Source organism: Embiotoca jacksoni, unplaced genomic scaffold (assembly GCF_022577435.1).
Source record: "Embiotoca jacksoni isolate LCO1_2020_lvr unplaced genomic scaffold, fEmbJac1.0.p SCAF_21, whole genome shotgun sequence".
NCBI classification, from domain to species: Eukaryota; Metazoa; Chordata; class Actinopteri; family Embiotocidae; genus Embiotoca; species Embiotoca jacksoni.
In genome coordinates this window covers 9,353,357-9,376,704 of record NW_027185352.1, presented here as the reverse complement: position 1 = coordinate 9,376,704, position 23,348 = coordinate 9,353,357, and the positions used below count along the sequence as shown (strand labels likewise).

Below are 23,348 nucleotides of genomic sequence, written 5' to 3'. Positions count from 1 at the left end.
GCGCTCTCCCGTAAACAGCCGTTTTCCATGTAGCGACCGGGAGAGGCTAAGCTATCGGTACAATAGAAGCAAGGTGAGGTGTTTTCTTGGCATAATCGACACCCCGTCTTGACTTATTGAATCCGCTTCTATTCACGAGAGGCCGTAAATACTGGCGTAATGGCAGCGGCGATAAGCTAGCGTGCTCCCAGTTAAAAAAAAAAAGAAAAAAAGAAATAATAATAAAGCGTGCGGATGTTTTTTTTTTTGTTGTTGTTGGTTTTTTTTTTGGTCGCTTATATGGAAGCTGGCTGATTAGCGATGTTTCTGCACAACACCTACAGAAGTTAGCGGCACAACTCGTAACCACACGAAGTCCTGAAGTATGATGTGTTACTGCTCGCGGCCGGGTTGCTACGAAAAGTGCTGCGATTTTTGAACGAGGTGTTGCTGCTCAAATGGACTTCGCTGCAGGAGTCTGCAGAAAGTAACATCAGCCCGGCTTGCTGTGCAACCTGTCAGGGTCTTGTCGTGTCATACTTTTGTTTGCACTGCGGAAGAAATGGAGATGTTTTACTTTGCATAAGCTGAATTGCCATGTCCACCCTCCCACCACCCCAACACACACGTGTGTGTGTGCAGTCTTAACACTTTTTATTAAAATCTCTTTGCAGATTGTTTTGCATCTCTTATTTGGTCAGAAGCCCTCGACTCAAAAAGTAAGTTCTTCACCACCTCTTCCTTACGACACACCGGTTGAACACTAGTTTAGAGACATCTGACGTGAACAAAAATTTGGGATCACGTATCACGCAATATCTCGAGTGGAACATGCACAAATCAAATCGCCTTTATTTTTTTTTTTAAATGTGTATTTGCAAGAGAGGTCTTTGTGCTGCAGCCTGCACCTGCGTGAGGCCAACGTTAAATACTGCAACATGAAAACACAACAAATGTCTGGCTACCGGTGCCGTCAAGTTAAATGTGGACTTGAAATTTGTGTCCTGCGATCACATGTTTTACTGGGACGTAACAAAAGACGTGAGCTTAACTTAGCTGCCAGTGACTATAACTTATTTGAATGATTTGCATTGTTGAAGGATGCTTGCATGAGTTCCTGTACACTACATACGGTGTCTTGCACTCTTTGTCCTTTTGCAGTGACGTACAGGAGAGACAGGACTATACGAGAAGTGTATGATGAACGTTTTTTACCAGAGAGACCGGTGAGTGTGTCTGCAACTTAACCGCAGTTTATTTTCTCCCCCTGATATGACTTTTGACCTCATTGCAGTCTCTAGTGTGCAAATACAAACACCAGAAGCAAAATTATATTTCTTCCATGCAGCCCTCGGATTTCTTTGTTTCACACCGTACAAAAATCAGTTGGCAAAGACATTATTTGAAAAGAGAATAATCAAGTAGCACAGTCTATTCAGAGAATAAATCCATGACAAACTCATTTTAAAACAAGTTACATTCTAGATATAAATGGTAATCTGTATCCGTCTGAATAGGGTCAGTACCCACGAGGTGCAGGGAGTGTGGAGAGGAGGGGCCCCTTCGGCAGGCCAGAGGACGACTATGGCCGAGGCGGGTACGAATACGAGGGAGGTCCCCGCTTTTACCCCAATGGAGGCGGTCCCCGAGGTTACCATGAAGATCAGAGGGGGGTACCATGGTGACGGCCCTCATTTCCCTGGTGAACGCAGAGCCATGCCACCTTCAAGGAGGGTGAGGGCAACCATTTCATTTCAAGTCATTTTGCTCTATAGTGGACTGTAATTAGATCAGTAAACTTGGATGTATGAAATAAGATGTGTTTATTGAAGATCAAACAAAAATATCAGAAATTCCAGTGACTGCCTTCACAAGAATCTGAGTGAAATAAAATAGAAACTCATTTTCAACCACTGCAAAGTTACTCTTGACTACAGGCCAAAAAAAACAAGTTTTGAAGGTCATTGCTGTTCAGACACGTCAGCACGTTGTAATATTGGTAGCTTTTATATATAATTGGCCATCTGAGAACTCTATAGTTGAAGGATCAAGTTAAAATATTTTCCAGCTACACTGCGTGTGCTAGATTGTAGCTGTTCATTATCGTAGACCAAATGCTTGTTGGACTTTGACATTCCATTAATAAGGATTTTGTTGCTCCTTTATATTTAAACTTTTAGATATTATGCCTTTTAACCCCTGTTTTTACAATTGAATTCTTGCAACTTGTTCTACAATTCAGGCAACTGTGTCTTGACATTCATATTGTCTATTTTCAATTAGTTAGACATTGGTCATTTACCAATCATGCACTATTGCAGAATCTGTAGGGTGGCAGTTTAGGATGCTGTTTGCATCTGTAGACGAAGTATTTATCACTGAATACCAGATGGTCGGTACTTTTAGAACATAACAAACCATATGTGGTAAAAGTGCCAACAAAGGCCAAATTCAAGGGTTGTATCTTTTGTCGTTTTGTTTCTTTTGTAGGAAGAATATCCTTACAGAGGACCCAGGGAGGACCAACACACAGGGCGGCCTATGGATTTTGGGTAAACTGCTTCTGTTTTTCTCAAAGGAGCAAATCATCTTTTTCCAGAAAAAAAATTCCTGTCCACCAAGTTCTACTTCAAACATGATACCGCTTGATGTTTTCGTTTTGAACAGCAGGGGACAGTCTTTTTCCAAGCACTCAGGTTATGAACAAGCCCTCTGTATTTAATTCCCCTCGTTAGACCCACTGGAGGTCTCTGCAGGAGTAGGTTTCCCTTTTCAGTGTGTGTCTGTAATGTTTGTTTACGTTGCAGCAATCATAAATCATGTTCCGTGTTTGGCCCATATTGGCCTGTCTCACCTTATTCACATTTCTGGCCGTCTTCGCTGGGCTCCACACTGTTAGTTTAGACAACTGTTAGTCTGAACAGTGCCAGTATTTAGGCTGCAGATTGGGTTGCAGAAAACTAGGCTAAAGATTTTAGTTGACAGGTTTTTAATATTCACTTGAAATACTTAGCTCTGGTTCAACTCAAGTAATTTGATTAAATTATGATATACTGTTTTTTTTTAGTGGGCAAAGCACCACAGACTGACCATAGATTATTTTTGCAAAACAAAGTCATTGTTTACCTGTCTGTAATGTTTATCTATATATTGCAGCTTAATATGATATAAAAAAAAAAAAGTCAGCAGCTAGTTGTAGATTTTATTTTGAAGAATATAGTCATTTTTGGTATTCTTTAATTTGGAATCTCTAATTTTGAATAGTTTCATGCAGGGGTCCATCTATGTTCTGGACTGTCGTAAAACACTTTTGTATTAATTCAAACATTTGTACAGAGCATACTTTGTTATCAGATTTGCGAGTCGCTCTTGTGCTGTTTGCTGCTGCCAAAATAAAAGAACTCCATGTTACTGGGTTGGTTGATAGATGACTCTTTACTTTAAAACAACAAAGAGCTGAGATAAAGTGACACAACTTGAACATAAAAAGTTAAAGGAATTCAGTCTTAATCACTTTTAACTCCCCACTGAATTTCAACAGTTGGAGATCAATAGGTATCATGTTATCACACCTGGGCCCCATTACATAAAAATGCTCTGTTTATACAGTAGCAAAATTTAGGAGAGAAAGTTGCACATAGATTATAGTGACTAGATTGACCACTTAGCAGGCAGACAGAGATACTAAGGCTTTCACTCCAAACAAACATTTCAAGCTGTGGAAGGGCAACGAGGTCAGTTCTGGTCCGTTGATTAGTGGGTTAGATGTGTGCCGAGGTCAGTGAGGAGGTCGTAAGGAGTTGAGAAAAGAGGCCCAGAGAGAGTGTGGTTTTACTTACAAGGGAGGCAGGAAGTGGTAAAGGTTCTCTTAAAGTCGAGAAAAAAAAATACATAAAGCATGTTTATTTTTCCATTTGAGAAGGTTTTGTTGTTGTGAGGCGAGTAAAACTGTATATCACACAATTACCTGTGACCATCAGCACATTTATCAATTCTTCTGCTTCTCATATGTATGTGGACCCTCTGAATGATCTGGTAATGTTGTATGCATTAGCACTAGAGAAAGACATGATGTGTTCCCTTTTGTTTATTTTTGTTGTCATGTTAACATAAAAAATATTTTGAAAAAAAAGTTATTTATCTTGTGTCCATTCAACCTGGATAAATGTGTAAAACCAGGTCAGGATCATCTTGCTATTGAATGAGGTCATGTGTCAATAATCATAATAGAAGTCATCATTATTCTTGAAAATGCGTGGTTTGTTTACCACTTCACGATTCTTTATGTTTTGCATGTTGAGTTAAAAGCACACTTTGTTGAATTTGATGTTTGTATCTGCAGCCACATGTTTGTGTGTTTATCCCCTCAGTGCCCGAGCGCCGCCACCTCATAATGTCCGAGGCCAGGGTATCTATCCAGCGCCCAGATCGCTCCCAGAGAGCGGGGAAGACACACTAGTGCAGGCCATCCTGAACCTGGACAGAGGGTACGAATGAATACAAACATTGTCACTGTTTAGGTTTATCCATGTGCCGTAACCGTCTATGTATATGCACTGTATTCATTACAGACAGACAATGCTGCAGTCAAACAGAGATGTGATTAGCAAAAACAACAAGTGCATTCTTTGGTTAGAAGGAAAATCCTCTGATGTTCGGCGCTCATTAGTTTTAAGCACGTATATGAGTTGGAGTGCAGCTTGTGTAGTTTTTTCAGAATGTGTTAATGCCCTTAAAGTACTAGATGGCAGCATTGTGCTGTGTTTGCATCTAAATAGATACGAGAAAAGGACTTGTCTATATGCTTTGTGAAATACCAGTTGTGGTGGATATTTGGAGATGACTTTCTACATTCACAAAATGGCTGTTTACATAATGTGACGCACACATCCTCCAACCCCTTCTTTTCCAGGGAGGACAGAGACCACTACAGAAGAAAAGCTGCCCCGTTCCCTCCCCTCAGAGAGCGTTCTCCGGTGCGCCGCGAGGTGGCCCGCTCCCCCCACAGTCGCTCCGGCTCCAGCGTCAGCAGCAGAGGATACTCACCAGACAGAGCCAAGGGCCTGCCGTTTCCCTCACAGCAAGGCAAGAGTATGTAGAAGTCTTAGTATCCCCGCCCTCTGGTGTGCAGTGGGCTGCTCGTCAAAGTTCAACCAAGTTAAAACATCCTAAAATGCACTTGTCACTCAACATTTTTATACAGACTTATCACGCAATACATTTGTGCGAAAAACTTTGTGGATTTGGTCAGTTAACAGAAAATTAATGGCCAAATATTTTGATGATGGACTGATGTTTAAATCATTCACCAAACATGACTACACATCTTAGCCATTCTAATCCTCATTTGCTGAATCTCGGATGTGAGGATTGTAAATGACATGAATAACATGTTGGTCATTCGGTTAAAAACGTAATGACCTGATATTGGAAATAGCTGTCACAACCCTAAAACAAATGTCCAGAACTTCCTAATAAATCGAAAGACAAGCAAATCCCTTCCTCCCATGCCAGTTTGGTCTCCTCTGCGTAACAGAAGTGCTCGGCTGCTGGCCCACTTTGCAGAGGTGGACGCTTTGTGCTCGGTGGAGGTTTATACTGAATCTGTAGTCCAGATGAAGCACGGCTCTGGTTTACGCAGAATCTTGCCCTCATATATATCTATATCTATATATATCTATAACAGAACTGCCAAATTGAAGCAGAACATTTGCGGTCACTGCCTCCAGTTGCAGATTTTAGACATGACTCATTTGTTTCCTTTGACTCATATAGAGGACATGCATACACCCACTGAGTGAATCAGTTGTTTGAGAGCAGCACTTCATACAAATGATCTAAAGCACAAAAATATATCTCAGAGTTCAAGTACCTGCAGGCCTCACTTAACAGAACAGGTTATAAGTTTGGCCCTAAAAATGTGTATTTATTGTTCAAAACCTGAACCCTTTATTTTCCCTCCTCTGTTTATTACGTGACTGTCTCTCCTTGACTGATGATCTGGCTCACTGGTTTTTCAGGTGTGGACGGTCCCGAGGGTCACACAGGTGCTTCTGAACACCTCTGGGGGGCGCTCTTTCCTCAACAGAGTGGACATGACTCTTTGGGTCTGTACATGAAGCCATGTGAAACAAGCCTGGATTTGGGTGACAGTAAACTGATTTGTCAGTCTTTACTTGCATCCTTGTCAGAAAACTGTTTGAAAGACATTTGTTGTCTTGAGAAGGATGTGAGGACAGATGCAAGATTGGAGCTAATTTTCATCGAAATCAATTTAAAAACAAATGCCTCCTCACTAAACTTAGTTGTTCTATTTGGCACTGCCATTTTTTCACCCAGGTCTGGTGGAAGTTGCACCATGAGTTTTGTTTTTTAAGTAGAACTTAGTGGCGACTTTGCCGTATTCGGTTTCCTATATGCCATTTCCACTACCTGTTGTGGAGGTACGTTAGCACTTTCCACGGTTTCTACAATAATCTATTTGATCCAATTGATTATTTTAGGTCTGGAGAAACATGAAGTGTTAAAAATAACTTTCCAGATCAAATGATCACACCTGACATTGACTAAAAACTGAAAATACCAGCTCTAATATGAACAGTGTGTTGGAACAGTTCATTTTACAGTCCATATCAAAAGGTAGGACACATACTGTACACAGGTTCACTTAATTAATTTGCCAGAAAGCCAACAAGAAATCTTAAATTAAGTGAACTGTGAAATTGTGCTAAAGTACCTGCTTTTTTACTGCATGTTGTTTGTCTGCTTTTTAACTCTTAACCTTCAAGCTTTCCCGTTTCTGCTAGTGCTTTTGTTGAGGTCTCCTGCCACCTTCAGTACTGACCATCTCTCCTTTTTTGAATTTCCATTTTGATTGGTGCTTTTCCCTCATGAACCGAGTGCTTAGTGACCACCAGAATGACAAGAGGCCATCATGCTCAAGTTTGAAATGCATGCTTTTAACTATAAGTCAACTTTCCTCGGTGAATTGAGTGTGCTTGGCAGATTTCTGTTAGATAAGACACCCTAGTTATTGGGGTGTACACAGCCAGTGACCCTACGGTTTGGTCTCCCTACAGGGTATGAAGAGACTTATTCTCAGAGCAAGATTGCTGGTAAGTACAGTTCAGTGTAGTTGTCATAGACAGAATAGAAAAGCTTCACCGAACAGAGGCTGGCAGTGGTTTTCTACATTTAAATCTTGTTTGCTGGGGCCGCAGACAGTTTAATCCAGCTTCTTCATCATATTGTGCATGTTGTAGTCTCTGGAACATTCCTGCTGTCTGTTTTTTTGTTTTATCCAAATGACTGAAATGAGATGAGATGCCACGCACAGGATTTGTTTCAAAAATGTAAAAAGGTTGTAATCGTTAAACTTAACCTGTTCCCAGTCTGGGTAACCCGAGAGAGACAGAGAGCGTTTCTAATGTGTCCAGCAGCCAGTCTTCCCCTCCGTCCTGTCTGCCACTTTGTCAGGCCTCATAAAGATGCCACCAGGTCGTGTGTGCAAATCGAGGGAAAGGGTATAGGATGTCTGATGGATATTCCTGAAACCAAAGCTTCCACTCTGGAGTGTTGTTGTTTCATTTCTTAGGTGCTATGAGTTTGCTGGTAGAGCCTGTGGCAGGACAGCTAGAGAAAAGCTGGTAGAAAGACACATGGAAAGTGGGCTACTGGAGAGGAGTTGAGGGTCCGCAAGGGATGTGTTGCAGTAAATTCACCCGGTGGAGGTTGGAGTATGACTCCATCTGTTTCTTGATTGTTCTAGTTGGGTACCTGTCTGGATCCTGGAACCAAACATGAACTCCTTTTAGCCCCGGTTAACGTTAGCACACACATACTAATTGTCCTTTTCCCATGGACTACCTGCTTCCTGCTGTTTTTCTTGTTCCATTTTCTTATTCCAATTTGTTTTTGTCACATTATTTAACTTTTAACTATGCTCTCATTGTGCCAATTTTGTCCTTGTCCTTTTCTAAAATGTATAGATAAAATCCCTGGCCTGTCCAGAGAAGGCTCCCCACACAGCGCAACATCAAACAAGGTGAGCTCAAATAAAATACTAAATGAATTCAGAATATTAAATACCATAATACAATACTGGTGCTTCATTTATGATTACCGCTTACTTAAAGGCACAAGAACATAGTACACAACATGAAAAGCTGCTTTTATCATAAATGCACTGTTGTCCTGCATATAGTATACCATGGATGTCACTGTACAGCAGGATGCATCTGGAACTTGTTAAATTCCATCCTTCTAATAAGTGTTTCGTCCCATTGAAGTATGTTAATGGATTTTAAAGTGGTCCTCACGCAGCGCATAAAAGCCATCATGCCTGTGCTTTGTTTACCTGTGGTGTAAGCAGACTTCAGTCACCAGAACTTAATGGTAAAGGGTAAAGGTCTCAAGTGTCAACAAAGTACAAGACTTTTCTCCTTTAACTGGTCATGTTAAAAAAAAAAAAGTTTTTAGTTTTGACTGTAGATATCTCTAAATGGCAAATGGTAGTTTGTTTTGCTGATTGTGTCCATCTCCAACTATGCAGAGGAGTGTAAATGGAATCAGATGTGATTAGGCACACAAATTGCATCTGGCTGTGGCCACCCAGAAGGGCAGAGGCTAAGTCAGTAGCCCAAGTCATAACTTTATCATAGGATCTTAACCGCAAAGCCAGGAGAATTCCCGAAGGAGCTCATTGGGATGTGTTTACCCTGTTTTCAACGAATAATCATTTCCTTTCACTGTTGAGGACTCTGACTATGTCTGGTAGCTGTGAGTGTCTGCTAGATGTTGCACGGCAGTGGTCTTGTGATTGTGAGAAGTCGATGTGCAACACGGGGCTCACGGGCTAAGTGTTGACGTAGCCATCAAGAGCCAGCGTGTTATGTGTCATGTCATACAGGAGGCATGTTGGATTCCCATGTTAATGACTTGTGAGCGTTCACATGCTCAGACAACTTAGGAAGGTTGTGTAAGTACAGGGGTGGCTGTGTGAGGGGTAATTGAACTGATTGGATTATATCCATGAAATTTGGGTTTAATTACACTGAACAACACACTTTGTCTTCCATAAGGCGGCAGTGTTTCCTTCATGTTTCAACACTTTTTTATTTGTATGTGCCAAGTTGGAGCTTTCAGAATTTTTTTTTTTTTTCAGTTGAAGTTCTGGCTTGGATCTTGACGTCAGTGCTATTTACAAGTCAAAAACTTGTAATTACAATAACTCTGATATATAAGGGTCTTTTAGTAAAACAAAAAGATTAAATCCCTTTGTGTTCAGTTCCTGTTTCCCCCTGAACAAGTGCATCAGCCCATTGTGCCCTACAAAAGTAACTGCATTTTTGGTCAAAACTGAGTTAAGACCTCTATGTCATAAAGTAACAGTTTATCATCAGCTATAGCAAAAGAGACGTAATATATCCTGTGAAATCTGGTGACATGGCCACGGCTAGCCTCAGCTAAAGCTAAAACCATTTTCTTTTCTTTTTTTATTATGATAAAAAAAAAAAACTATTTTCATGAACTAAAATCTTTTCAATATGTTTGTCATTGCACATAAAAAAAAATTGGTTATTATGACTTTGATTTATACTCTATATATAATAGCTGAGAAACATGCATCAAGCAAAAATCAAAGATGCATGAAATCCCTCACTGTGTATTTTAGGTAATCAAAGTTTATCTTAAGTTTATTCTTAAACCAGATGAAATAGACAAGAATCCTTGCAGAAAGCATTTAGTTTTATCGATATTCCATTTTCAACAGAGATTATCATGAAACAGCATGCAGTACTGGCATGATGTCATGTACCGTCTGCGGTAAAGTTTTGGTGGTAGGTTGCACTGCTTTTGTAGTTACTGCTCTAAGGGCCTGATTTACTAAGATCTTAAATAAAGGACACTAAATTGCATGTTTTTTCCAAAAGGTTTGCGTGTGTTAAAGTGACTCCAGCAATGGAAAAAACAGAGCGACCGTAAAAAAGCAAAAGTAAAAAGAAATCTGATCCCATTAAAATTAAGAAATATAAAAATAACAAGAACACAACGCTATATAGGAGATTATCAGCAAGGAAGCCAATGCCTGCGGAAAAACAAAAAGGCAAAAAAACCCCTCTTAATGATAAAACGTCAGCGATAAAACAGGAGGGAAGGTAAGATGCTTCTGACAAACACTGAGCAGCAGGTCTAGCTTTTTCTGTGATGGACTGGTGAATTCGTCTCATTCAGTGCTCGGGAACCTTATGAAGCTACCTGTGAATTCTGCGGGACACATTCAGTACCTGGGACAGCACACCTGAATAACGGGACTGGGTGGGATATCCAAGCAGCGACACAGGACACTGGAATGACCCAGAGGCAAGAAAGTGCTGAGTCGCAAGAAGTTTTTTTTTAATAGCCGGTATTACGTGGCTCCTCCTTTTATTATTGGCCGTCAACCATCATTCAATAACTCAGAAATGTCATCGGTGGATAAACGATATGTCTGAATAATGTTTTGCCTCTGACGTCTCAGAAATGTTATCGTTAGTAAATATCGTTGTGGGTGCTAAATGTATGCATTTGCATTTCCCCTCCCAGTATTTTGCACGTTCGAGTAGAAACGCCCAATATTACATACGCACGCAGGCAAACACGCAAAATGGACAACGCGCGTCAAATTGCACGTTTGAAAGACGCAATCCCCACTGCACGTCGATAGTAGATCAGCTTAGACATTTTTGTGCGGGTGACGGGAAGTTTGCACGTGATTTTACGCATGCAAACCTTTACTAAGTCGGGCCCCAAATGCCTGAAGTGAAACTGAGAGTCACTGACACACGACAGACTAACATTCATGACTTGTAAAAATCTTTACAAGTGAGGCATAAATTCACTTTGATCAAAAAAGCCCATAAAACTGTATCTTTTAAATGTCGCTTTCATGTCAGAGTAGTTTCAGGGCCGTGTTGTGGCTTGTCGTGGCCTTAAAACATGCCGTCCGACCACATCGGAAATCGAAAGTTTGCGTATGCATGATCTGAATGGTCGCACCGGAGGAGTAAAAAGCCAGCCTTCAAAGCGAGGGGGCAGATGCGATATTGTTTAAGAGCAGGGGGAATGAATGCAGCTTGTTTTCAGACGAACTCTCCATGGAGACCATGACTGTGTTGCGCCGGGTTGCAAACATGAAAAGTGCCACAAATAGCTGAGCATTAAATGAAAAAAGCGAGGCGTGCACAGGCTTTATTCATAAGAAATTACAAGATGCAACATATAAACCTCGTTTTTTTTTTTGTTTGTTTTGTTTTTTTCTTCTTTTCCCTCTCCTTCTAATGTGCATTTTTGTAAGAACCACCCACCACCACCCAATCAACTGCTGTGATGAAAGTTTTGCTAAGTGCCCCACCCCTCCACGCACACACATACACACTGCTGCTGCTGCTGTGTTTGATCTAGCCTTTGGTGCATTGTTGTTCTCTGTTCTCGGGGCACAAGCCCATAACCTTGGCCGAGATGAAAGGCCCTGCGCTGTGCCCCCAGTAAAGCTTGCACTAATGGCCCCGGTCACTGCCTGCTGCGGGGATTCAACAAACACACACGCAGGCTTTCTGGAGCCATCCCAGACAGAAGAGACCAAAGAGGGAACCTAAAGAGCAGCTCCGACTCTGGCTGCGAGCCAGGGTGCCCTAGTGGGTGGAGAACATGTCCGGGAACAGAAAAGGTCACCGGAAGGTTTCTTCTGTGCGCAACAAATGTCTTTGTCAGTTACAGCGTAATAATTTACCAACCAAGATAACAGCTGAGATTTGATGAACAAAGTAAGATCACACAGGTTATAAACCTGATGTTGCTCTTCCACTCATTATACAACACGACAGGATAATCCATTGGATGGTTGCTAATTCCTAAAAATATCAGACATTTGTGTCCTACACAGGTTGAAACCCTTTGACTTTACCGTTAACATCTTCACTTGCCCTGTGAAATATCTATTTGATGGACCGGCACAACATTTTGTACAAACATTTCTGGTTCCCAGATGATGCATTTGAATGATTTCGATACCCTGAGTTTAAGTTGAGTACTGATAAAGACATCTCCCTCCATAAACGTGTTTAGCAGGTTATCAGTATGCGAGTTTAAGAAATAACAACAAAAATCATTTGTTAAAACATAGTAAGCAGGAATCTGCAACAGTTCTAACTTTAAAGGTTAGAAGAAAACCTGTTTGGTCTGACAAACTGAACTAAGTAAAAATACATTTAAAAAAAAATATTTCATTAGGTGTAATAACCTTTAATCATTCACTCTGCAGCAGTACATTGAAAAGGGATTACCAGTACTCCAGTTTGCAGAAAATATATCTGCCAAGCTTTGCATTTGAGCAGAAAACCCCTCCAGGTTGGGCTGTGCCCTGCAAGTTAAAATGAAAGACTCGGACAAGGATATTTCATTTTCAACTAAGGCGAAGAAGGCTGGAGTCTGACAAACGCGATCTTTCATACGTGCACAAGCGTATACATAGGACCTCTCCAAGCATAGCTGCAGGGAGGAAAAAGGAAGGAGGAATAATTGGATGATGTTTTATGAGTTGTGCCTTTTTATTTTAGGCCACACTCGGCTCTCTGACGTACCATCTCCCGTAATGTCTTTCCTCAGTCATCTAGTGATGAAATATGACTTAGGCCGTGGCCTGTTTCCCTTAATGTATGAGTTTAGTCATGCTCGGGCAGCTCTGCTCCTCGGCCTTCAAACTCCCAATAGTATCAGGAAATGAGCAAAAGAAATTAAGTGGCGATCCAAGTTGGCCTCATTTCTCCCCTTCCCTTTGTCTTTTGTCTTTCCCAGTAATACTTATGGGTGCTGGAGTTTCCAGTCTCCCCATTAGCTGGCTAATCTTTGCTTGTCTGGCTTGGCTTCCTATTCTCTGAAGATAACGTCTAAAAACACATGAAATTCAATTCAATTCAATTCAACTTTATTTATATAGCGCCAAATCACAACATAGGTTATTACATGGCACTTAACACATTAAAGTCCTTACAGCAAGACGTTACAATATTATACAGAGAAACCCAACAATTCAACAATTCCCACATAAGCTAGGAGGGAAAAAAAAAACTCCTCTTCAAGGGAGAAAAACCTCCAACAGAGGGAAGGAAAAACTCCCTCTTAACAGGAAGAAACCTCCGACAGAACCAGGCTCAGGGGTGGGCGGCCGTCTGCCTCGACCGGTTGGGGTGAGAGGAGAGCAGAGAGAGAAAAGGACAGCATAAGGATACAAGAGAAGAACTGTTGGTGGAGACGACAAGCGCAGGGCAGAGACATGCAGCTCCATGACGGGACATCTGGAAAAGAAAGAAGAGAAACTACGCGAGCGAGGGAACTGAATGGAGACAGCAGACAATAAGAAAAAGCTATGGGAGAGAAAAAGATGGTGAGGTATGAGTCAGTTAAAGAGTAGGAGGAAAGAAAAGAAGCTCAGCGTGTAACGAGGTCCCCCAGCAGCCTCGGCCTATAACAGCATAACTAAGGGTTGGCTCAGGTCTACCTGAGCCAGCCCTAACTATGGGCTTTATCAAAAAAGGAATGTTTTGAGTCTAATCTTAAAGCCAGAGAGGGTTTCTGCCCCTCAAACACAAACTGGGAGCTGGTTGGTTCAACAGGGGAGGAGCCTGAAAACTGAAGGCTCCGCCTCCCGTTCTACTTCTGTAGAAACTAGGAACCACAAGCAGACCAGCGTACTGAGAGCGAAGTGCTCTGCTAGGATTATATGGTTCTATAAGATCTCTAAGATATGATGGAGCCTGGTCATGTAGGGCTTTGTAAGTCATCAAGAGAATTTTAAATTCTATTCTTGATTGTGTCACGTGTACAATTTTGCATGTAACAGATTATTCAAAACCAAAAGTTTGATATTACGGTTAAAAATAAATCCTGAACGTTAAGGTTGGTTTTGGGTTGTAATATTCCAACTAATAAAAAGCAGTGACATCCTTTATGGTCAGCCAGACACACTTGTTACTTGGATGTAGATTGCTGTATTGTAAATTCTTTCAATCCTTATGTCTTTGAGGTGCTGTAAATGAAACTGGAAGTCCACAGCGCTCATTTCCCACAGACGACACTGTGTCTTTTCAGCTCTAGAAAGTACTGTATATCTAAGCTTCAGCCTTCACTAAGCCTCATCAACCACATCTTTACTGTAAAGTTAAACGGTCAGTAGGTCAGGTCAAGACATTGCACAGACTTTCCGATCTGTGGGCTTTTAGTGACTTGACCTGCGTCCTTTCAGATCCTCTCACATTCTCTCTGGCACGTAATTGTTAGCATGAGGGTGTCATCTGTCAGAGTAGTAACTATACTTTTTGTATATACTTATTCATGTTTTTATGAATGTAAGTTCTGTGGTCATCTGCAGAAACACTCCGCATTTCTTGATTTATAAGCTGTTCTTTTCTCCCATCGTGCTCACTTGTCTGAGTTTGCCGTGACTCAACTCTTCCTCTCCTCCACCTTTTAGGAGGAGAACCCTCCTCCCGAAGGAGAAAAAGAGGAGCCAGCGGCGGCTCCTGATGTGAAAGAGAGCCAAAAGTCCGCTGACAACTTTGAGGAGCGACGAGCCACAGCCATCGCAGCCAAAGCCCAGGAAATAGAGAAGGTACTCTTCCAACACTTGACATCTTGTATTTACATTGAAGTGATCCTCTCAAGTGGAGCGAGTTGAAAATCAGGCAGCAAGTGGCAGTACAGTGTTGACATGAAACAGGGGCCATTGAAATCTGAGTTTTCTCACATTACTGTTTGACTTGATGTGCTTCAGTGTTTCTGCATTTTGCACACGTACCGTTTTTCTTTTTCTTCAGCCAAAGCATGAAAGACGATGCATCACTGTTTTAGAAACGTATAATATGTAGGATTCACATGATATTTAAAGGGAAATATAAGCATATTTTAAACCAGCAGTGGCTGTCAGTAATCTCTTTAGAAGAATCCCCGCATTTACAATCCTCTTATTAAAAATTGGTAATTTGTCAGACTTTTCTATAAATGTCAGATTTGGCCGTGTGACGCACATACGGTACACTTGGCACACGCTCCCACACACATGGTGGCTTTAGCTGCTCTGACTCGCACATTTCACTGGATTGGCATCAGCGAAGCAGCCACCTAATATGTTCCTAACAAGGCAGGAAATTAACTTTTCTGTCCTCCAGTCACAGTGGTGGGTTCACTCTACGATTCACTAACCGCTCTCCAGAGCGGTTTAAAATGGGGGTAAATTTGGCGACCCGCTTCCTTCGCTGATGATTAACCATGATTTTCCCGGTGGCTCTTGTGAATCTTCCATCCGGAGTCCCTGACTGGTCATTAAACCCAACAGCAGCTTCAAATCCCACATGGCTCAAACATCACGACCCTCCATCGGTGTTTGACTTATCTTTCCTAATGCTGATGCACACAGTGGCTTCACACAAGGTTTTGGAAACATTAGAAGGATGTAGATGGTACAGGAACATATAAACGAAGGCAGCAGGGTATGGCAGTGTGCATACAATAAAACTGAGAGGTCAAGCGCTTAACAGAGCTGAAAACACCGCAGGCACGAGGTTCCAGCTCTGCTCAGTTATCTAATGAAGGCCATTCCTGCACCAGCGAGCACTACCGCTGCTTTACAGAGACCATTAAACCTGAGCTAGCTCTGCCCCGGAGCGCACACTGCGCTCTCACATTGAGCTGCGCCACAGAGCCTGTGGGCTGTTATAACACTGCTGCTGACTCGGCAGCTTCTGGCCTGTTTTATAGCCTGTCTCTTTCTCCTCCATCTGTCTCCTCTCATTCATTTCACGAGCCAAACTCTATAACATTTGAACTGAGTGAGCTTTATTTTATACTTGCAGGTATTGTGGAAAGTTTGGGAGCTGTCACTGCATGCATGTAGTGTTTTGTCGGGAGTCTGTAGGTACTTTAATACAAACTCGTCCACCAATGTCGCCGTGCTTTGGTCAGTATAACTCGTTCTCCCCTGCTGTCTTTGAATGTAGTTATGAAATTAAGGTCTGGAAAGAAAAAAAGCAGTTTAAAACGAAACTGGAGAAGCTGCAACGTGTTCCTTTTTTTATCGAGATATAAAGTTTCTGGCTTTCTTTACGGGATTTATGATTCTTAGATAATCATCCATTTCTACTGGCTATTGCAGCTTTCCCCTTCCCCTGTCTTTCTCTCTGGCTTTTCTGATACCCAGCTCGTGTATGAAGGTTGTTTGTGATTTGGCAGCTTGCACTCTGTCTTTCATGAGAGGCTCAATGGCTTAGTCAAGACCCCGAAGTCAGCAAAATAAGTTATTGAATCACATTTTGTCTTTTTTCTGACAAAGATGATGGAATGAAATAGAAAGATTTATTTTTTTTGTAAACGTTTGTGTTGCGTAATGTCAGCAGACCTTTTTTAACCCTTTAGACCACAAATCTAAACCCGAGAACTGCTTTCACTTTTGTTATCAGACAAACCAACCAGCCACTGGAAAATTGAAAAGCCCTTGTCGGGCTGGTATTAATTTCCCATGATGCTGCGAACACACAACTGAACGCTCGTAGGTTACCCGTTCTTGTTCACTCTGAAGTCACTTTCACGTGTGCTCTGCAAAGTCGCAAGCGTTGTTCCCGTCGCAGGAGGCACTCGTGTTTAGCCACTTGGCAAGTGTCAGCCAGATGTTTGGCTTTCTGCACCCAATCTGGTCTAGCCATCTCTTCCAAACACACACACACACACACACAAACACACTGAATCCAGTAGGCCCTCCTCACTAACCGTCTCTACACTTCTCACAGCCCACAAACTTTCCACCATGAGGCAGACGTCGTGCTGGGCTGCGTTATACCATGTGTTTGTGCGGCTAAGTGAAGTTGTTCTGCTGAAATTCAACCTGAAGCCGTTTTCGTTGTCAGAGTTGACTTTGGCTGCAGTACAGGCTAACCGGTTATAGTGAGTGACAAGGCATGAGAGGCAATAAAGGGTATTATGTTTTACTTCTCATAGCCCGGGCTGTGATACAAAGGGAGTTTTATTTCATTTGTTGAGGAATTGAAATATATTTGGCCGCAAGAGAAAGCCACACAGTTCCAGCCTCTGAGGAGTTGTATTTTTTTTTTTTAGGTACAGAGATGGCAGAGATGGACTGAGGCCCCTCAACTCTTTTTGTTCCTTGTTCTGTTTCTCTCATTTCTGAAGCCAGGCAGTCTCACCCACTCACTCCTCATCCTCCACCATGAAAAAAAATCCACCACAGTTTTAGCAGCCACAGAAGGACCCTTACAAATGCTCCTATTCTCCAAAAACCACACCCAAAGTCAAGAGCTCAGTACTTTCCTTCCTGATTGGATAACAAGCGCGATTTCAGGAAGTGCGTTTGAATACGGGAAGTACATTCTCGGCACATTGTTGTTTAGAAACAGCTTTCCATGTATTCATAGTAACGGTTGTCTGCGCACTGATTGGATACTTCCTCAGAAGATTTGATAAATATATTCAGTCAGTTATCAGCTGTTGAATGAGACTATTCAGTGCTGATAAAAAAAAAATTTTTTTAAAAAACACCCAAAAGACAATGCTTTGTTGCTAAATTCAGCAGAGTGGAGAGAGTGGCTATCAGGGGATTTTTTTTGGGTACAGATTAGTTGGTCTATTGATTCTACATGAGGAATGTATTGAAACGCCCAGAGGAGTCGACCCGTTTGTTTTGCGTCAGCACTATTTCCTGAAGCTCTTTGTATCTTTGTGTTCATCTCAAACTTCCTGGAAAATTATATATTGTATTACCTCTTGCTGGCTGTTTTTGTAAACCATTAGCCCCTTGGATTAAGTAGCACCAGCTATTTTGAAATCCCTCCGTATGTTTTGGTTTATTGTTGGCTCTAAATTCCTCGCAGTGACCGCAGTTTTGTTTGTGCGACACAAATACATAGTTTGAGACGAGCTAAAGCATCTTGGCTGGTAAAGACTTCAATAATATGTAAGTGGTTTGGTAGGAAATATCTGTGATGCCAGCTAATCAAAAACAAGCAATCATGTTATACTGTTACATACTAACTTTAGCATGACTTCCAAAAACAAAAACACATTTATTTTTTTTTTGGTGGTGAAATGAAAGCTTAAACTCGACTTATTAAACCACCCAGATAGCAGAGAGGAGGAGAATGTGAACTTAAACATTCAGGTCAGTGGCAGGTTCATGCAAACAGTCTACGTCCAGTGTGTCAGACTAAAACAGGTCAAGCTAACCTCCTGTCAGTCAACATAATTTTTTGTTTATGTGATACAGCTGGTTTTACTTTAGTGATGTTTAAATGTCAACTCGGTTAACACTTTTATTCCATGAAATTGCAGAGTGGAAATGTTAAGAGCGGTCTTTAATCTCTGCTCAGCTCACTGTTTGCAGAAGCAGTGTGTGGCTTGTACACAACAAATGACATTTTTTTTTTTTGGTGGGGGGTGGCGGCTTTATGCTTATTTTGGAAAGTTGCCATCTGCTCTGTTCTGTGCGAGTACATTAACTCTGTTTGACAGCAGATCTTTATTTGGGTCCTCTTCTCCAAGCATCGCCGTCTGTTCTAGGAACATTGTGAAAATCTATAAATAAGCCAGTGAGTTAGAAAACGCCCTGCAGCACAGAAGCCACTGTCGGTATCCGGTGAATGACTGAAACGCACCCTTGCCTCGCCTAATTTTAAACATACACAGGCACATGTGTAAACACATACATCTCTACACAACCCCTTGTCAGTCGAAGTGTCTTCTGATCAGCCTGCAGCACGTAGACTTGATGCTTCGTAAGGAGCCATATCGGCGGGGGAATTTACTTCCACGCAGTCGTGAAGACCGTTAACTAAGAGACAGTCGAGGCTTAGAGAGACTGTAAAGAAATAAATATGCTACGTAGTGGAGGGAGAGAGAACAAGACTGACACAGAGGTAGAAGTATCTCTTGAGTTCTGAGGGATGTTATACTTTCTTCCTTTGTTAGATACAGAGACGTCAAACTGTTCATTTATGTTTTAACGTGCATATTGTTTATTTTAACACACACGGTCATTGATCAGATTAAGCTTTTAATCTGGACGACACATTAAACTCCTGCTCCTAATCATAGGTAAAAGTGTTTCGAAATGTTTTGTGTGTTTGTGGAAATCTGCAGCATGTGGCGCTTTTACTTCTTTTACAAAATACAAACTGTCAGTTGAGCTGATGGATATTCCCCCCCCCCCGTCTGAAACTTCACTGTCAGCTCATGTGGAGGAACAGGACCTGGAAACAAATCTCTGCTATGCTGTTTTGCAAATGAAACCACTCTGGACGGAGCCCGTCGCTTCCACACATTGTTTTATGAGACATTTGAGGCTCCGTGTGAAATGGCAGCTTCAAACAAGATCCCAACGCCTCTTCCTCATTGTTCCTCTAACACCTGTTAACAAGCCTCTGAGCCACCAATGAAGTGTTGGTTTATTGCTTCTTTGGCTGCCCTGTCCTGTCGAAAGTGCCTCTATTAAACCTGAGAGGAGAAGTGTTTATCTTTTGACACTACATGATGCGCGTTAACACCGGAGTGATCACCTGAGGTTCAGTAACGCTGGAGTGTTTACACCAAGGCGACAGGTAGAGCAGGAAGGAAACGGCTCACCGTCCCTTCCGTTAAGAGTGTTTCTCTTCAAGCTCCTGACCTGTCAACACCTTTCAGACCAAAATTGACATACAAATGGGTGTAAATGTCACCCGAGAGTGTTTTGAAAGTTTTCCTCCAGACTTTCTTTTCCTGTTTTTTTAAGTAGTAAATTCTCTGTCCACTTCCAGGTGTACCGTCAGGACTGCGAGACGTTCGGAATGGTGGTGAAGATGCTGGTGTCTAAAGATCCCAACTTGGAGAAACAGCTGCAGGTTCCTCTCCGGGAGAACCTCGGGGAGATCCGCGAGCGTTGCCTGGACGACCTCAGACACTTCATCACCGAGCTGGACGTGGTGGTTCGGCAGCAAGAGCCCTCCACCTGTGACTCGACAAGTCCCTCTGCCCCTCTGACAGGTCATAAACTTTCAAAGACAGGAGTCAATCACAGCACATCATACTGACGCATCGGCCCGATCCGCTCCACTAATGTGAGACTAAGCATGGTAGGATTAACGACTTTATGGATTATGGATTGCTGGGCCAAACAGCACAGCAACCCGAAGAGCAGCTCAACGTGAAGAGAGGATTCGCTGTATGTGGCAACGAACAGTATTATTTTTGAACAGAGCATTTTTACCGTCGAGTTCTCTGTGGGAAGTTAATAATAAAATGGAAAATGTTCTTTTTTTTTTTTAAGTTGTCAACAAACATCTTTTTTTTATTTAAAATGATACGAGTCTCACATCATCGTGAAAATGTGGTTTCATTAGTTAACTTTTCCTGATGAAGCTATGCTGTCGAGAACAGACAGTTCAGTCTGTTCTCCAGCATGATCATACTTTTTGTAGTATTTTTGGCTCTGTAAATTCTCTCTTTGTAGCATTCAGATATATAACTTGGTGCGGCTAAATTTGCAACAGTCTTGTATAAATTTGTACCGTCTAGAAACGCCAGCTGAATTTCTTTTCTTTGTCTTTTGTCCTTTTGCTTTTCAAACTTCATGTCCTAAATTTGTCCCACAAAAAAACTGCACAAAACTTGTTTATTCCGGCCCCATGGAGACAAAGCTTTGCAGTAAAGCGAGACGTCTCTGATGGTTGTTGTTTTCTTGATCCGGTAATCTGGAACAGTAATCTTTTTATTTTTAACCTTTGCTTGTTACAGATACGGCATTCATGCCTGAGTGTATGCCGATTGCACACCAGCCTTTGTAAGGGCACATTACTCTCTTAATCATGTGGCCTTAACATCACTAATATACCGCACCACTGATTTAAAACCAGGTTTCGATCGTCAATTGCGCAATCATTTCCCCCTGCCTAAACATAGCAATGCACGTGAAAACACCTTATTTTAAGACCAACACACTAATGGGCGCAAATACTTACAGAATATGTGCTGGACAGGAAAATGACAGTCTGAAACGAGCAAAGACACTTGTGTTGCGCTCGGTGCTGCTTTTTGCCGGCTGCAAGATAGATCCCCCCCTGATCTTAAAGATACTTTAAGGATCGCTTTACTAATGTCTCCATGAGAAAAGCGTGTAAAAAAAATCATCCAAAAAACTAAATGTTACGCAAAAAAAACAAACTTTCACTATTATATGTTACAGATCATTTGAAGAACCGCAAAATTCTACTGGGTATTCGCTGCTCCTCGCTGTGAAACCACTATTATGATCCGAGGATTATAAAATATGTAATTTGGAACATACAAGTGCAAACTTAAAAACGCAACAATTGTTCTCGTAGCTTCAGAAAAAAAATATTTATTACAAGCATCTTTACATCACAAAGCATTTGGCTGGTTATGTCAGAGCAACAATAGTGAACAGCTGGGCCAACTATGGGAAATGCATGTGTGATTGCCAGTCGTTTTGTAATTTGTACACCAATAATGAGTATTGTGGAGTATATTTTGTGGCAGACATTGTTTTTGAATAACATGGCACTTTACTGTGAATGAAGCGGCACCTTCTTTGTTTCTCATAAAATATCAACGAGGTCTGTTTCCTATTACTATTGCTATTTTCCAATCATACACTTCAAGCAAAACAATTCTTTAAACCGTGGATATAAAAATACCAGTTTTAAAATCTTAACTTAGTATATACATTTTCATTTTGTAGTATTATGCATTAAATAATTATTTGGTTAGTTTCTATTTTCTACTTTAATGATCAACCTCTGTGTACAATGGCGTTGCCTTTTTAATGCACACAAAGATTACTGCTGCAAAACTTTTAACTGAACATAACCCATTTAAAAAAAAAAAAACTGACAAGCTGAAACAAAAGGAGTTTAATGTCTCCACTGTACATAATTTCGGTCTGCACTGTCTATAGAAAAGCGTCCAACATTATCAGTCCATGCATCTTTTTAGTGCTAAAATTCCATAAAACCTAGCATCTAGGTCAACTTTGCACACACGCAAAATGTGATTTTTCTGACTATATGTTGCACAGATCCTTTTCTTTGCTGTCTTAACAGTTAATCTACTAAAGGAAGTAATCTTTTCAATTTTGTTTTGTCCCGAAATACGATATGCAACTTGAAGTTTGGCCATGCCGTGTCGCCTATCTAAACCAGATTTTATCCATGTAAACCATCATACAGTACAAACAGAAAATCTTGACTGTATTGCTTAGTTTAGTGCAGATTATAATGTAAATGCACTTTACGCTGTTAAGATATTATACAATTTTTGGAGCGGTGGCTCTTCCGGCGGCCATTCTGGGAGCCGTGGCTCTGGGCAGAGAGAGCTGTGACCCTCGTCGGGTAGTCCTCTGCATAGTAGCGCCCAACAGCTCGAGGCTGAGGGATCGGCTGGCCCAGGAAGTAACCTTCCTCCTCCGAGTCCGATGATGAAGATGAGCATGTAGAGCACCAGTCGTCCTCATCTCTGTGGAGACCCATGAGATGCTCAAGCCGTGGGTCATTTTGTGTTGAGCTCCGAAGCATATAGTCAGATCGTGTTTGGGAGTAGACTAGCGGCAGCCTGTGTGTGGGATGCTGCAGGAGCATGGCACCACAAGGGGGGTTTATCAGACCCTGCTGCTGGGGCTCAAACGGCCTCTGTGCTTTCTCCAAAGGCACCATGTGCAGGGCGTTGTCCGAGCGGGTTTTGCGACTTCTGTGGTGCCGGCCTTGCCGGTGGAGGTGGTGCTGCCTGCTACGCCCATGGTGGCTGGTCGGGCGAGTTCTTTCTCTGCCCATCTCATCTGGACAATATGCCCTCCTCTGAGGCTTTTCACTCATGGGATGCTTTCTAATGTTGACCTCAAACCCATCATTATATCCATTATCCACAGTGTCTTCGGAGAATTTGACCATCTGAGGAGGCCTGGATTGGGACTTGCTCCTCCTCAGAGCTGGGGCGTGAACAAAGGAGGAAGGGAGGCCTTCCGGGGACAGTGGGAGAAGTCCTCCTGGTGTGCCTCCCCTCATTGCCAGTGCTACCACCTCCTCTGCCTCCTCATCTCCCTTGTCCATGTTAAGGTTGAGAGAGTTGCTACTGTGGTGAAGATGAGACGAATTAAACGTTCCCATGTTGCTCATCTTTTCGCAGTCTTCTGCCATCAAGGGATCTTGCATGGGATGAAGCGTGTAGACTACAGGTCTATCCCTGCCATCCCCATCCACTGATGCACCTAAGGAGGGTGAACAAGAAAATTCAGTCTTGAGTGGGTTTTTCCTATTAAAAGAAAATGTATTTGAATCCATGCA

General features: G+C 41.9%; 2 protein-coding genes across 3 annotated transcripts in view; one reads left to right on the top strand and one right to left on the bottom strand.

The window, feature by feature from the left end:
• The first annotated feature begins 7 nt into the window (after positions 1–7).
• On the top strand, positions 8–21,627 carry pphln1 (periphilin 1). The gene is given in 13 exon segments (XM_069156804.1): positions 8–73; positions 654–698; positions 1,141–1,205; positions 1,497–1,649; positions 1,651–1,713; positions 2,470–2,531; positions 4,350–4,466; positions 4,892–5,070; positions 6,000–6,086; positions 7,059–7,094; positions 7,968–8,023; positions 14,489–14,626; positions 19,812–21,627. Coding segments are annotated over 12 exon segments (1,230 nt in total). The 5' UTR covers positions 8–73; positions 654–697; the 3' UTR covers positions 20,085–21,627.
• The window catches only part of prickle1b (prickle homolog 1b), a 28,282-nt gene continuing 26,305 nt past the window's right edge, over positions 21,372–23,348 (bottom strand). For both annotated transcript variants that reach the window (XM_069156803.1, XM_069156802.1), the window contains exon 8: positions 21,372–23,272. In XM_069156803.1, the coding sequence (XP_069012904.1) occupies positions 22,308–23,272 (965 nt within the window). In that variant the 3' untranslated portion in view covers positions 21,372–22,307. The remainder of the gene's footprint in view (positions 23,273–23,348) is intronic.